General features: G+C 43.2%; 1 protein-coding gene across 1 annotated transcript in view; it reads left to right on the top strand.

The window, feature by feature from the left end:
* Positions 1-4,502: 4,502 nt before the first annotated feature.
* T265_02480 (hypothetical protein) overlaps positions 4,503-14,735 on the top strand; it is a gene marked incomplete at both ends in the record, with an annotated part of 103,559 nt that continues 93,326 nt past the window's right edge. Inside the window, 5 exons of the mRNA XM_009166729.1 lie at positions 4,503-4,592; positions 4,643-4,866; positions 7,673-7,778; positions 11,918-12,101; positions 12,738-12,933. Of these exons, the coding sequence (XP_009164993.1) occupies positions 4,643-4,866; positions 7,673-7,778; positions 11,918-12,101; positions 12,738-12,933 (710 nt within the window). The remainder of the gene's footprint in view (positions 4,593-4,642; positions 4,867-7,672; positions 7,779-11,917; positions 12,102-12,737; positions 12,934-14,735) is intronic.

Here is a 14,735-nt window from a genome sequence, read left to right as displayed (position 1 = left end):
GCTCTTTTCATCATTCAGAGGAAGGTGCCAGTCCAACGACCACTGCTTGGCAGCGTCTACATCCATTTGGAGGGCACTGGCACTGGTACTCCAGGATTTCTAGTCGTCCGCAAAAAGTAAACATGGACTCGCAAGAACGTCTGGGAGGTCGTTGACCTAGATCAGAAACAGGAGTGTTCCCAGGACGGAGCTCCGAGGAACTCCAAAGGAGACTGGCGCTGGAGAGGAGAAAGTCGAGCCTGTTCTCACTCGGAATGATCTGTCTGATAGAAACGCCTTGATCCAGTGAAAAATTTTCCCTTGAATCCCGCAAGGCTCGAGTTTCTGGAGCAGCGGGACGTGCGGGACCCTTCAAATGCCTTTTGAGAATTCAAAAAATATGGCACGCGATATGAGTCCTTCGTTCATAGCTTGGGCTAAGCTGTCCATAAACACGAGCATGTTTGTCACGCAAGAGTGGTTTGGGAGAAATCCGTGTTGAGCTGGAGATGTCAGGTTGCTGGAAGTAAGGTAATCTAGGATAGCGTTCCATCGCCTTGCACGGCACGCTAGTGAGGGCCTATAGCCGACAGGCGATAGTCGGACACCAGTTTTGTGGATTGGCTCGACAATCGTTTCCTTCCATGCAGAAGGACACCACGGCGAAGCATTTCGATTACCGTTCACATTAGAGCCGCTTATTTTTCACAAAAGGGCATATCGTCTGACATTCGATTGCCATGCTATCTGTGATCTGGTAGGTGTGACTCCTGGGAAAGGTGGGAACAACTTTGTTTGCTGTGCGGCATATATCGCCGCGGTGTTCCTCTAACGTCAACACGAGAACCCGTCGCCCACACGAAGCTTCGCTAGGGCCAATGGCATATCAACTACCACAAAAAATAATCTTCCACTTGCGCAAGAAACCCGGTGGACAATCCCGGCGGCGGATGTAGATGTCTTAAGAGATGAGGACCTCGCAGGTTTCACTGGCTACAAATTATGGAACCCCACACCACAGTGTTCCATATTTCAGGAGACCAATACATGTGCCCAGCTTTTCTTCGGCCAGCAGTTGGCCACACTTCGTGATTGTCAGGAACATGGTAGGAGATGACTGACTAATGGTCATGCAGCCCTCTTTATTAAAACCAGACCGGACAACCGGTGCTTCGCGTTTGTCGCACAGAACCGTGTTTAATTGACCTACATGACAGCTATCCCCGCTCCAGCGCCTGCTACCGGAAAAGGCTCACTGACAAGGAACACCATAGGTTCACCTCAAACGAGCGATTATGTGTGACTACGGCTGCTTTGCTTTGTCACGGGTAGTTTGCCCGTGGTCTTCAACATGACGGCACGGACTTTCGGTCAGACAGAAACAACCCGTTTCCCTCGTGACCTCCGGGTTTGGTCGCTTCTTCGACTAGCTTTTCGTGTCGGGCACTCGCTTTCCCTGTGACCACGTCGATTGCGAACTAAATATTTGGGCTTGCTATAAGGACACTGTAATGAGAAAACGATATCTTCGAGTGACGCGTAACACCAGAATTTCCGGGATGGCAAGACAAAGTCGGAGCTAGGTATCTATCGGTACTATTGATTGGAGACATAAATTCACAAATCATACAAACCTCGACAGTAGACACTCGTTCAAAGCAGACGGTCCACTTGGACCGCAAAAGTACGAACCAAATGAGCAAACAGGTGCAACGTGGTACAGCCACACGTACAGTCACGTCGCTTGCTATTCGCACAATGAGATTGATTTCTCGAAATCTACGGCATTTTCAGACTTGCCACTTCATAGTGTAGAATGTCTATGTATAATGTATACGCTTCTGTATTATTGAAAACCCTTAACTATGGCAATTTGTTTAAGTGAACTAAATCCCCAGGTGAATAAATACCGCCGACTTTGAGAATACCTTAACGGATGAAAAAAATCGCGAATTGTGGAAAAGGTTGACTCACATACAATGAACGTAACTTTCAGGTATTTCTCCACCGGAACAGATTTCCTCAACATTCTATAATCTAAATGGCCTTTGGAGGTGCACCATATGCGTAGGCGCATTCGTGCAAACAAATTTTGGNGCATCTAGCCGCTGGCTACAGTCACACATATTGCTGGATAACCTCAAGACCAAACGAGTTATGTGGTAAGGACAAACAAAAGACAGTTCATACGCATGCACAAAACACAAAAATGGATCGGAGGTTACAAATAGGGGCAGAATAAAAGTGAGAAATTTTACATTTCAACGTAAGGGACCATACAGACACAAATGTACGAAATGCCATCCGCCAGGTTGCCAGCATACCGACCGAATTTGCTATCACAGGAGGTTGTCTCGAAGCCGGGCTAGCAATATTGAAAGCAAGGTTGGATACTGGTATCTCCAAACTGGCTGTGTTGTGACTGAGATACAAGAGGCACCCTGATAACATTTCCTGAATGAGGCTGAAGGCCCGAATATAGATCTAACATCAGGAGAGTTTGAAACACAGATAGGGAACTTGCGTAAACAAGAAGTACCGCCCGGCAACATGCTTCCTCTGAACGCAAAATGCTGTGATGATGACGAGCGTCGTTTACACGTGTTCAGTGACGAGTAAGTGTACACGAACGTTCTGTGCCTACCCCGAGTGGGTGCCGATGTGTCACTCGAAGATCCCCTCTCATCAGGCAACCAAGTAATTAAAAATGTCATATTGCCAACATCCTTTAGTAATATGGTTCAGTACTATTTATTGTTTCGAAGAATCGGCTGGCTCATGTCGAGTTACGCGTGAAACCACTAAGACTGGTTCGTTCAAACAGAGTTTTATCATCAACTGTAATGTTACGGATACAGAAAAAACAAAGAAATTGCGCAGCCCTCAAGTAAAGGGATTACTCCGGTTTCCATTTCACCTGTCAAGGAATAGCTAATTCCAAATGAGATCCTGTAAAATAGCCGGTTAAATTACGTCCATACAAAGTTCGCAATTACCCCTTGAACAGTGGTATTAGAGTTTACGATACCCATATGGCTGGTTGAACTAGACTTGCGATGACAAGTTCAAATAGTGTTCAGGTTTTAGATAAAAAAGAAAGTTGGTATAGGGGAAAATAAGGGTAACAAAAGGATAAATTACGCTTTCCTCGATAAAAATTAGCAGATCCTTGGAATACAAGACATTATATGGATTACGACCTCAATTGCGATAGCTTTTCATAAATTTCCGTAACACACCCAAAGACGGGCCCCCAAACGAGCGATAGAGAAACTTTTGTGTCAAAAGCGAAACGTTGCCCAGCAATAAATCTACCGATTGTCACCAAACTTTTTCGAAAATAGAGAATCTTGCTGAACCCGGAGTTCGGGAAACGTTCCGTTATGTAACGCGTTACAATTGGCCTCCTCGACGGGCTGCAACTAGGATGAGGCAACCCTAGCTAATCGAGATGCCGATAACCTTCCTTGTGACATTTCGGAGCACGCACCTGGAAGGCACTGGATCTCATGAAGTCCGAAATTACTGATGTAAACCGCGCCGTCCAGGCCAGCGACAAAACCGCCGGGTAAGATATTTTCAACAGCATTGTAGTTGATTCTCCACTTATTTGTCCACCACTTTCATCCTACACACTTGTCATGAGCAGTTGTTGGCGCTGGCAGACCTTATCTTCACGTTCAGTCAAGTGCTTCAGCAGCGTCACCTTTACCGCCCACCAACAATCGGGAATTTCCTTGACTATAGAGGAAACTTCTGCTTTATTCTTAGGTTGTTTCTGGGGAATACAGTTGGCTAGACGATGATACAATCTGAGTTTGCAAACTTTTCTATTATCCTTCACTCCCCTAGCTCATGCTGTACAACGGGAGGCCCAGAGGCTTTTGTTTACTACCGGAGGAGTTGATCAGGCCTCTCCCTTCCTCTTCGGCATCAACAGCGCCTTGGGTTGCTAAGTCTGACGAGCCGTGAATTCAAGTATCGAAATCACGTCTAAGATCACCTGTGACAGTTAACTAGAATTTTCTTCAAGTTAGTCTCCAGGGCTTAATTGTGGGATCTGCTTAAATTACTCTCGGCTTTCAAAAGAAGGATGGCATCAAAATTCTTCTCTATGTTCTTTATAATACAATGGAGAAGCGAAGGCTGACAGTTTTTCGTATGGATACACCGGAAAAATTCTGCGCTTTTCCAGACACCTTCGTGTTCAGTTATATGCGAACTTAAATCTGTTGTTTAACTCAACAAGAATACTGTGAACAGGTCCTGGATAACAACAGCAGATATTTAAATCAGAATTTGATCAATATTAGTTGTTTAATGTAGATAGCATTCCTGTATAAAAGAAATGCCGCAGGAAGAAGAAGAGGTTCGCAAGATTGTACTATTTAAATCACGTTCTTCGTAGCCACAGGAATATTTCGAACGATTATGGCCACTGAAGCGCTACGACGAAATCATCAAAGTGCGTTTATTTTAACAAGGAATTAAGTCATATGGAAATCTTCTTCATTTAGAGACTTCCAACACCCACCTTTAGCTGCAGTTCAACGAAAACACTGCCGGTTCTTCCTCCGGTAGTGAAACCAGAGGCACCGTCGTCATTATATGCCGTAGGTGTTCCCAAAAAACTTATCATGAATAAACGCATATTATTTATTAGATGGTGACGCGGAATGCCACCCATCCGCCCTTGATGAATCCATTCACTCTTACTCAAGCGTCGCCATTTAAGGAACAAAAACATTGGCGTCCTCCAAGTCAGTCAATTGGGAACAACTTTTCTCCTGCTGCTGCTGATATATCGCTTAACAAGCTTGCTCGCGTGAGTGATATATCGCATAAAGTAAGCTCCCGTGTCGTTTGCCGAGAAGAACAAGAGAAGGGGTGAGTAATTCTTTCAACCTTAATTGGCTATACACTCATTGTCACAAGCCATAGCAACATGCGTTTTATCCACTTCTCAATGAGCCTGACAGCTTACAGTGTAGGAGTTTCCAAATCACAAATCAACAATTCATGCTTGTGGACGCTTTTTTAAAAAATGATTTGAAAGGGGCTATTTCCCTCCATAAACTGGTGGCGTGAACAAGTACCCTCACAATCCTAGCCAGTGAATGCGCACCATCCGGACCTGCAATTTTTTACGTCTAGCCGCTTTACAGGAAACGATGTCCCATTTTTTAACAAAGGGTTGTCCTGTGAGTTAAACGCGGCGCTATGTTTTAGCCCTGGGGGATTGGCTCCCAAAGTCGCCATCAAAAACTCATCCCAATGAATAAGTTGAGGACTGATGTAATTGGAAGCTCCTGTGGCTATTTGTCCACAATCAATTTTTGAATGGCTTCAACGTCCCTAATGTTTGATCTTCACAAGGGATTTGTATTTCTCTGCCTACGTTCGCCTACAAATAATGCTTATAAGTACCGTTATTTCCACTAGATTACTGAGCTAGCGACGCTTTTTGCCTTGCATTAGACTATAGTCAGTTAAGCAGCCAAACCACTCACAAATCGCATATACTTAATCAGTGAAAACCGCATGTAAATATATGGGGTCCCAATTATAAATTGTAGTTTAGAGTGCAGTACAGTGTGGATAAATCACACTTCATCAGGCGTATGCTCGGGAGAAAGCACAAAAGTGCACACTAAGTTCACTAGTGTGAGACAATTCAATCGTGCATAGATATTCGATAAAATTACTTGGATAGGAACTTGAAAGGTCTGCAGGGGTAAAGTCCCCTTGGCGGCGCTATTTTTCAAATTCTATTGGATCTATGGGGAAGATATGCAGCAATATTGTCCACATTCTCAGTCTTTGTCGGCGGACGTCCCGAAGGAATCTCGATCCTCGGGGTCTCATTGGCAGGATGCTGAATCTTAAGCAGCATACAAATAGCGAAGCTGAATAACAAATGAGAGAGGGCTGCCTTTTCTCGCACTAGTGGACTTGATGAATTCGGGTAAAAGCTTGTTGTTTTCTCGCGCCCGTCCACAGCAGCTCACATAAAGTGCTCTTATAAGGGATATAACTTTGGAAGGAAAACGTATGACAACAAGACACCGCCAAAGTTCCTCACGATCTTCAAAATCAAAATCAGCTCTAAGATACATAAAAGTGAATAACATAAGACGTTTGAAAGGGTAACACCGTTCAAAAACTGGTTTTGAGGAAATATATGTTCAGCGCGTCTTATATGGACAATCTTTATAAAAATTAATCCAAGTATGAGCCTCCTGACAGCAGCATTGGCTTTGGCTCTTTTGGAACATCATTAGCATACGATTCCATAATCCGAAATATATGTTCAGCGCGTCTTATATGGACAATCTTTATAAAAATTAATCCAAGTATGAGCCTCCTGACAGCAGCATTGGCTTTGGCTCTTTTGGAACGTCATTAGCATACGATATCCATAATCCGTTTTACTATTCGTGTTCAAATGGATATGGGCTGCCTTTTGTGCGTTTAAACCGAACGTCTTTTCTATTTAGTCGATTAATTTAATGAAAATTTATTTAAACCATACCATAGAAAGATACTGAAATGGTAGATGACAAATTGAAAGCGAGTCATTTGCAACGTGGTGCTCAAATCGGTGTTAGAGTACCCTGCAGAAAGTCATGTGGGCTAAAGTTGAATATGTACAACCCCCTGTGGATTCTACCAATACAGCCAGTTGACACATTTCGATGTGTTGCTTAAGTCTGAAGCATCTGTCATGAGTCTATTTTTGAGTCTTTGGAAAGCTTGTCGTTTTACGTGCTTGCTGACCTGACACTAAGGAAATGCGTGTTCCTAATCAGCTCAGTCTTATTATTAAAGCCAGTCAAGAATACCGGATTTACCAGTCCGCATAGTTAAACAAAAAATGGAGCAGTACATCTATCGTGTCACAGAATTTAGGCGGGGCTACTTTGGTTTTGGTCCATTTAGCTTCTTGAATAAAGAACTGTTTTTGTGTTGTGCAACGGAAAGCAGCACAGTAACCTAAACTCAAACGATCAACAGAAAGTACCCACTTTGTCGTTCTTCAAGGGCAGTTATCTAAAACCTATATTTTGTCGCAGTACAGCTGCAAAAGACTCTCACTGATATGGTATTGTACAGTACACAACCAATTGCAAGATGCCTGTAGGTCTCGGTTGATCAGCTGCTTATCCATGTGGCTAAGCAGCCCATTTCCTCATTTTGATCAGTGGTGCTTGGATCAGGATTTGACCTTTATTGTTCCTCTGAATAAGGTTGGTAAATTTTTGAAGTCAACAATCTGTATTATTACTCATAGATGGATTTATTATCTCAAAAAATGCTCACCGCTTGATTGCGTCCTCATTTAAATGGGTCATAAATTTTATGGTTATGGAGAGGTGTTCATTTTGAGTGCAACTTTTATGTCTCCATTCATCTTCATACCTATCAGTTCTTCTGCCATTAAGCAGAAAATCTACTGCGAGTAATGAATTTCCCACACTCTTTTATTTATACTAAACTACGTGTTTGTCAGCGTTACCGTACTAGTTGGCAGATTTTTCCCTCGCAGAGTAACTCAAAACACCTGATTTACGCTGAGATGTCCTTAAGAATAAACTAGAGAACGCTTCAGTATTTATTTAGGCCTAGATTAGCATTTATCCATGAAACTTAGTTATAAGTCAGCTCATCGTTTATACTGTCCCTTTGAAACAAGGGGTCCTAGTCGGCCGATGTCTCCCGAACAACAACTTTTGGAGATGAAAGCCCTTGAGGCAGACAGGGCTGCAGCTCGAGGCCTGCCTTCCGAGAGAGATCTTGAGGTAAGTAGGGGTTGTTAGCTATCATCAGTATTGGAAAATCGTGATAGCCAAGTAAGGTTGTGAATTTTATTGTTGTTTCTGTCTGCAGCTTCATTGCAATGATTAGGGGTCAACTCTAGAAATACTGATGTACTATAGACTTGTCCTATATATAGACTATAGACTCGTCTATAGTCCATAGACTCGTCCTGTTTTTTCATCCAGTGGCCCAAAGTAGCTCTCAATGAAATAAAACCGCAAGCAATAGAATTTTGCTACAACATAGTAGCCGTTCATTGCTGAAATTGTAATTTACGGTAAACATCTATGACATTACCGTCTACGTTCCTCGGTAGAATAAAATACGAAAACTGGTCGCTAAGCTACTGTTAATCCTAGTATGGAGATCATGAATTCCAGCAGCATTTGGCACCGAACTCACCACCACAATTCTGAAGTGGCTAGTACAGCGCCCTCGGACGGGAATCAGCGTCACTGGCTCCGGAGGTCCAATCGAGTATTATTAGGACTACGGAGGGAGATGTTTTATAGCAGGATTATTAAGGTAGCAAGTTGCACCTGGAGATACTGGGCGTTCTCGATCATTTAAGTGTCCATATCCAAGAAGATGTTCTGTGAGTATCTGCTCTGGGACAAGTATGCCATCACAATTTGCAGAAATTTTAAAATCCATAAATTGCGTCCACGGTAGACGTACGTAGATGAAACATTAGACAGATTTACTAAGACCAAGGCTATCTGTATCATCAACCTAGCTTGGAAATAAAACAAATTCTCGTCCCTGAGAGTGTTTTTCCTGTATTGGCGGGACGATGTTCAGGGAACAGCCGTAAATTATTTCATTCCGTGTAGTCATGCGATCCAAAAATAAGAGTAACCTTTATGATTCAACTGAGCAGTGTGTAAAATACCTAATGTGTTACAGGGGTAGTGCGAAAATGATCCTCTGACAAAACAACAAACAAAATTCCACTTTAGAAGTTTGAATTCTGCAGGTTTCAGCACTCTTGAGTTTAACTTAGTAAGATTCAGCGTGGACCATGATGGTAGCCGGATTCGGCAATGGTCGTGACGTCTTACAATACATGGTACTTCGTCGTACGTAACTATCAAAAGTAACCTGTGAGGGATAGACGAGATGAAGCATACCGATAGACGAGAAGCATACCCATAGGTATGCTTTCCCTTCTTCCACCCATGAAATGCTATACAAAAACACACAAACGCCAGCTGGCTGTCCGCTTTACTGGCGCTAGAGTTGATCAGTACGGCATCCCAAAGCAGCTTTTGATGCAACCCCTCGTATGAATAAGGAAAAATCTTGCTTCAGCTAGTCTTCAGGTCCAAGTCAGACGTTGGACCCCCGAAGTGGGTATGCTAATCGACTAGCTGTAGTCCCTTTTTGAGTACAAATCTGGTCGTATCGCATGAGCTTACTCCGGAAAACGTGAAAAAGTTAAATTCACTCAACCCACTATAACAGGCTCTTTACACATAAATTGGTGCTTAACAACGCACTAGATAATGATGCAAGATGATCTTGTAGTACACTCACCAAGCAACCAAAGTAGCATTGGCAGACGAAATGATTTTTTCCGCACAAAACTGGATTAATGAGGTCGATTTATTGTAAAAAACAACTCTGTAAACAAACGATGAGTGGGCTTCGAAATGGATATTTCGTCCTGTATGTAAGATTAACTGATGTTGATAAATCAAGAAGCACTCTACAGCTATTTCGTCGTTATGATAATCATCATCAATACGCCTCTAACAAATCACCAATGCGATTAGAACCCGCGACCTCCCTGCTAGCAGGCTATCAATGGAACACCTAACACTTCGGCCATGAGCTTCTGACTAGTAGTGTAAGAAACTCGCACTTAGGCTATAGTGTCACTTATCCTTCAACTGCGAATTCCACATCACCCGGTAACTTGTTTCCAGAATGTTCGACTGGCGACTTTTCAGCTGTAAGGTCCAACCTTCACGTGAATTATTCTTCCTTATAAGCTACTTACAAGTAGTTCCGAAGGTCGTCCCAGTTTTCTGAGATGCACATCGTCGATCATTCTTATAAGGATTAAACAGTAGTACAGTGCTTATCGGCTTTTCACCACAGATTGCCTTGATTTACGCGACCAGCTCTTGAATGAAGATTCCGAAATTCCCATTCCAACAAACAGACTAGCTAGACAATTTGACAAAGATAGGCTGGAAAAACGAACCAGGATTTATCTCCCACTCAAGAAGGATCACAGCGACCCAGTCATGAGGTCGTGGAACTTATTTTGATGCCTATCTTAACAATGAAGCGGAAAGGGTTCGGTCCTGACAGAGCGATCCATCACAGTCTTCGTTCTGATTTGGACACGCTAAGTCAGCGCGGTGTATTTCGATCGACCGGTGTCCAGGTTCAAGTTTATACCCCCTAAACCCGATAAACCCGAGCCAATTGGTGCGCGTGAGCTTGGGCTCAGGTGATTTCTGCTTGGCCTATTGAAAGGATCGAAATTCAGGTGAAATCCTGCTACTCATGAGTAGACAGAATTCGTCCTAGCTTTTCGCGATCCTCAAGACAAATCTGGCGACTACCAGGCCACGTGAGCCTTGAGTTCTACGAGTCATATCTATGGGACAGAAGTGTTCGTTTCTATAAAAACAGTTCATAACGTATTTCGACCTTAGTGATATCTGCAAGGTGGATTTTGCATTCCACTGCTATCACACATCTACCAGTACATCTTCTCCAACCACAATTTGCCGGCCACGTTGTAAGCGCAGAGTCACATCGAGTGTTTTGAGAACATTTAAAAAGCCACCTGTGTGCTCTTTTCACGAGAATGTTCACGGAAGGATTTACCTTATCCCGTCACACCATGTAATGGGTATTTACACGCAGACGAAGACTTGTCCCAAGCGTGCCTCAATCGACCGGTCCAACCTGAGTAAGCGGTGACTTTTCATCCCGCTGCTCCGTTCATATCAATTCAAAATGGCATGCAGGTACGGTGTGAATTGAGAACAATCTGTGAATATTATTGATCGTCGTCAGGCTCCATAGCTCTTCCAGTTACCCATACGAAGAGCGCCATGATATTGAGAAGCCCTGGGTGGCTCCTCTTCTGGCCTCCCCCAGTGGGCCTGGGTCTATTCCGTTGAACTAGACTGCTCAGCCAGCCGCTATAGCACTCAAATTATCAGCATAACAGATGAAGGGATAAATCCTGGCACCAACTGATATGACTGGTGGCAGTTGAAAGCCGGTGTGACAGACTAATTGTTTGTGGGAGTCAGCGAGACTGATGGATGAGAGCAATGTGTATCAGAATTTGTCAAAGAGGATAGCATTGTCATAGAATCATAAAAGTTACTGATCAAGCAGAACGACCTAGAACAGGAAGACTTATGTGAGATAATATTCAAGATACCAAATATCAAACTTGCTCTATCTCAACTTCTTTTTGACTCAGATCAACATCAAGTCATATCGAGGTAGTTATGCGTGAGCCCCGTTCGTTTTGTTGCTTAGACGATAATGAAAGAAGCCGATTCAAACGGTCCGATTTTGTTTCGATCAGTTGTCACCATGTGGAGAAGTGGAGTTAAGTTGTTCAACGAGAAAGCACTGGACTGAGACAGAGGTACATCTGCCGATGATGATGATGATGATGATGATGATGATGATGATGATGATGATGATGATGATGATGATGATGATGATGATGATGATGATGATGATGATGATGATGATGATGATGATGATGATAAATCTGACTGGGACAACAATTCAAAATAAATATTACGTGGCCGGAATTGATGGAAGCAGGCCTCCAGTGTGGCCCCCTCATTACGTACATAGCCAATCCGTGGTTACAAGGTGTGTATTTCTCACTTTAAAATCCATTAGCCGTAACCCACTTCTATTTGTGACGGATAGCGTAGATTCAGAAATGGGAAACAGTGTTTTTTGGGATGACGGTAGACTGGTAATCGTAATACATGTCCTACCAAACTGGCCCAGGGCCGTAGGAATCGTAGGGATACTCGCCTATTTTGTGGCCACATCATTGCACTGAATATCCGGGAATAATTATTCCACTGATGCTAGGTGTCTTTGTTTTTCCGCATCCGTCCAGCGTTACACATACTATATCAACAAAGGCATCCCGGATGATATGTTAGCCCCTCCACCGGAGCAGTTATGGAAGAAACTGGATGAGTATACTCCAAGAAAGCTCGTTTCTGCGTGGCCAAATCTTGCTTCAGAATTGCGCAGCGAAATACGTACTGATTACAATTATTCATTACGGAAATCCATTGGTGAGTAAGCAAAATTACCTGAGAATTGCACGGCAGTTCTGTGATAACCATTCAGTGCTGCTTTCCTAGAAGTTATCTGTGAGTCCCTAACTAGCTAGTGTTATAGGGGATTAATACAAGGGAATTCCACCCTGGTACATTGATGATCGATCAAGCCTGATGCCTTTTTTTCCTGTCATTGAGGAGATTCTATACTGACGAAGCGTGTCTCGTAATGTTATCGGGATGCGGGTTCCGGCCATTCTTCTCTCTTCCAAAACAAATAGCACAATTCATACCAGTGTGCCTGTGCACAGAAAGTTCAAAGACCTTCACAATCGGGGTTTGTCTTCAGGATGCCATCTGTCAAGCGGCTGACAATTTGCCAAGATATGTTTGATTCCCCTGAACAAGTCATTCCGTCGAGTCTCGAAAGCTGGACAGGTAACACTTACAGAATCAATCCACGCCTTTAGTATGGAGAAATTTACCGACAGTTCACTGACGGTTTAGATTTGCTCCCGTCCTGTGAATTCAGAAAGACAGATTTTGAGTCTTATGGATGCCCCTTGGAAATTTCCCATTCTAAACACATCCAATCGTGCCTCAACTATTATACACGGTTTCGCGTCTAATACCCTGTCTTCCTCGTTACAGTGGATTACATCTTATTGGACCCAGAGGAAAGGAAACGTTTGTTTATTCAATGGTTACCCATTCCTTATCCAAGTTATGTCGTTCGCTCCCCGGTACCATGGCATACCAAAAAGCGTCAGGCTTCCCAATTTTGCCAGCGCAGTCTATTCCTACCTTCGGAGCTCACACTGGAAATCCAGAATATATGGCAAGATGAGTGAGTGCGGCTGATGCTGATTCTGTCAATTAAGTGTGATCAGACATATAACTTAAGATTTTTTTATGTACATGGGCCCAATTCAACCACAGAAGTGGGCGGTTGAATTGAACAGGCCTTGCGCTAATCAGCTGTTAGAGATTCTTATTTCGACTAATCGAGTCTCCATATCCGAGAATTTTCGCAACTCTCACTTCAATGAATTCCGGGAGGCAATTTTTCTTCATGGTAGATAGGAACACCCTCATCTTTAGATACAACAAGAAGTTTATAGAAGGTACTACTACATAGAGGAGTGAAAGCATGTCCGTTGAATACTATTCATGCGGTACATCTACGATTCGTTGACGATCAAGCATCCATACCATAACTCATCTCCATCGAATACTCTATGTTAGCAGTAACAGTTGCGTGATATTGAGGCAGATGGTTCAGTCGAAACGGAACAGGAATAACATGTGTGATATTAGCACGAAAACATAGGATATATTTGAAACGAGAATCTGACGCAGCTTCCAAGAGGAGAAAACCTCGAAACGGAACAGGAATAACATGTGTGATATTAGCACGAAAACATAGGATATATTTGAAACGAGAATCTGACGCAGCTTCCAAGAGGAGAAAACCACGCGCTAATAAACATTCCTGATCTAGTGTCTGTTTTGCTTGTGGGCCTCGACATCTTGTCACTGTTGCTCTGCCAAGCAAAACGCTAGTTGGGCTCTACCGTGCACCTTCACCGCCGAACCCGATGTACTAGGTAGGTATTTCTTGGTCCTTTTTGCACCGCCCCTCGGTCAGAAATTTTTTTCGAAAGCGATGCAAAATAGTACGGATGATGCTAAGACCACTCACAAGTGATGGTGAAAAATAACGGCTTACGATCAATAAGCCATTCGAGGTTTACAATGTAGCCCATGTGCTGAGTAACTCCCAGTAAGAACATAGTAGTTTTGTCTTGGTTGATCTCAGGAAATGCGTAGGGTTAACTAGGCACAATACGAGTTCCTTCAGCTTAACCCAGAACTGACATGAAAAACCAACTTGAAAGGGTACATCGAACCGATGAAGGCACCTACAAAAGACTACCTCTGTTGGTTTAAAATATGAGGTGCAAATCAAGGACTCAGTTTCTGACTTTTTCATCCGAAATTCAAATTATTTGGAAAAAAAGTCGGATAACCAATGAATGAAGTTTGTTAATATGATGAAATCAGTGCAGTTCATAGGTGTCTGTGGTGGTGATAAAACCAATTAGTCGCACTCCGGGGCTCTGGCAACAGGTATAACGTTCCCGATCACTTCCGTGATTCTAGGGTCAATGAGAGAACCAACACAGAAGCCTATCTGCTCCGTCTAGATCAACAGACGCACACATCCAGACAAAAAGCAAATCAGGCTTGGCTTTTTCCATGTAGATGTCATAAACTGCAGACCAGCTATCAGAGAAACATACAGTAGGGTTAGCTAATGACGTACTAAGTAAGGTATGCACATGTTCACAAATGTAACGAGGATGGCTTAGGGACTACCAATACAAAGTATGCGGAATGCCAGTGGACGGAAATAGTATATGCAAGTAAGTGCTTGGATGGATCATTTGACACCGTGGTTGGGATACGTTTTCGCCGCAAGCAGACTATACACCCTCCCGAGTTTCACACCTGACCTGAGAGTGTAACACTATGTGGCAGTTTTACCCCACCGGTTGTTCATTTGTCACATCTTTACTTACTGTTTGGTGGTTATGATTCCGACCTGACGATTATACTTAATGTGGTGACAGGGTCCCATTCTGTCCT

The sequence above is a fragment of the Opisthorchis viverrini genome (assembly GCF_000715545.1).
Source record: "Opisthorchis viverrini unplaced genomic scaffold opera_v5_30, whole genome shotgun sequence".
Classification (NCBI taxonomy): Eukaryota; Metazoa; Platyhelminthes; class Trematoda; order Opisthorchiida; family Opisthorchiidae; genus Opisthorchis; species Opisthorchis viverrini.
Note: the sequence above shows the minus strand (reverse complement) of the source record. Positions and strands in the feature narration are given on the sequence as shown.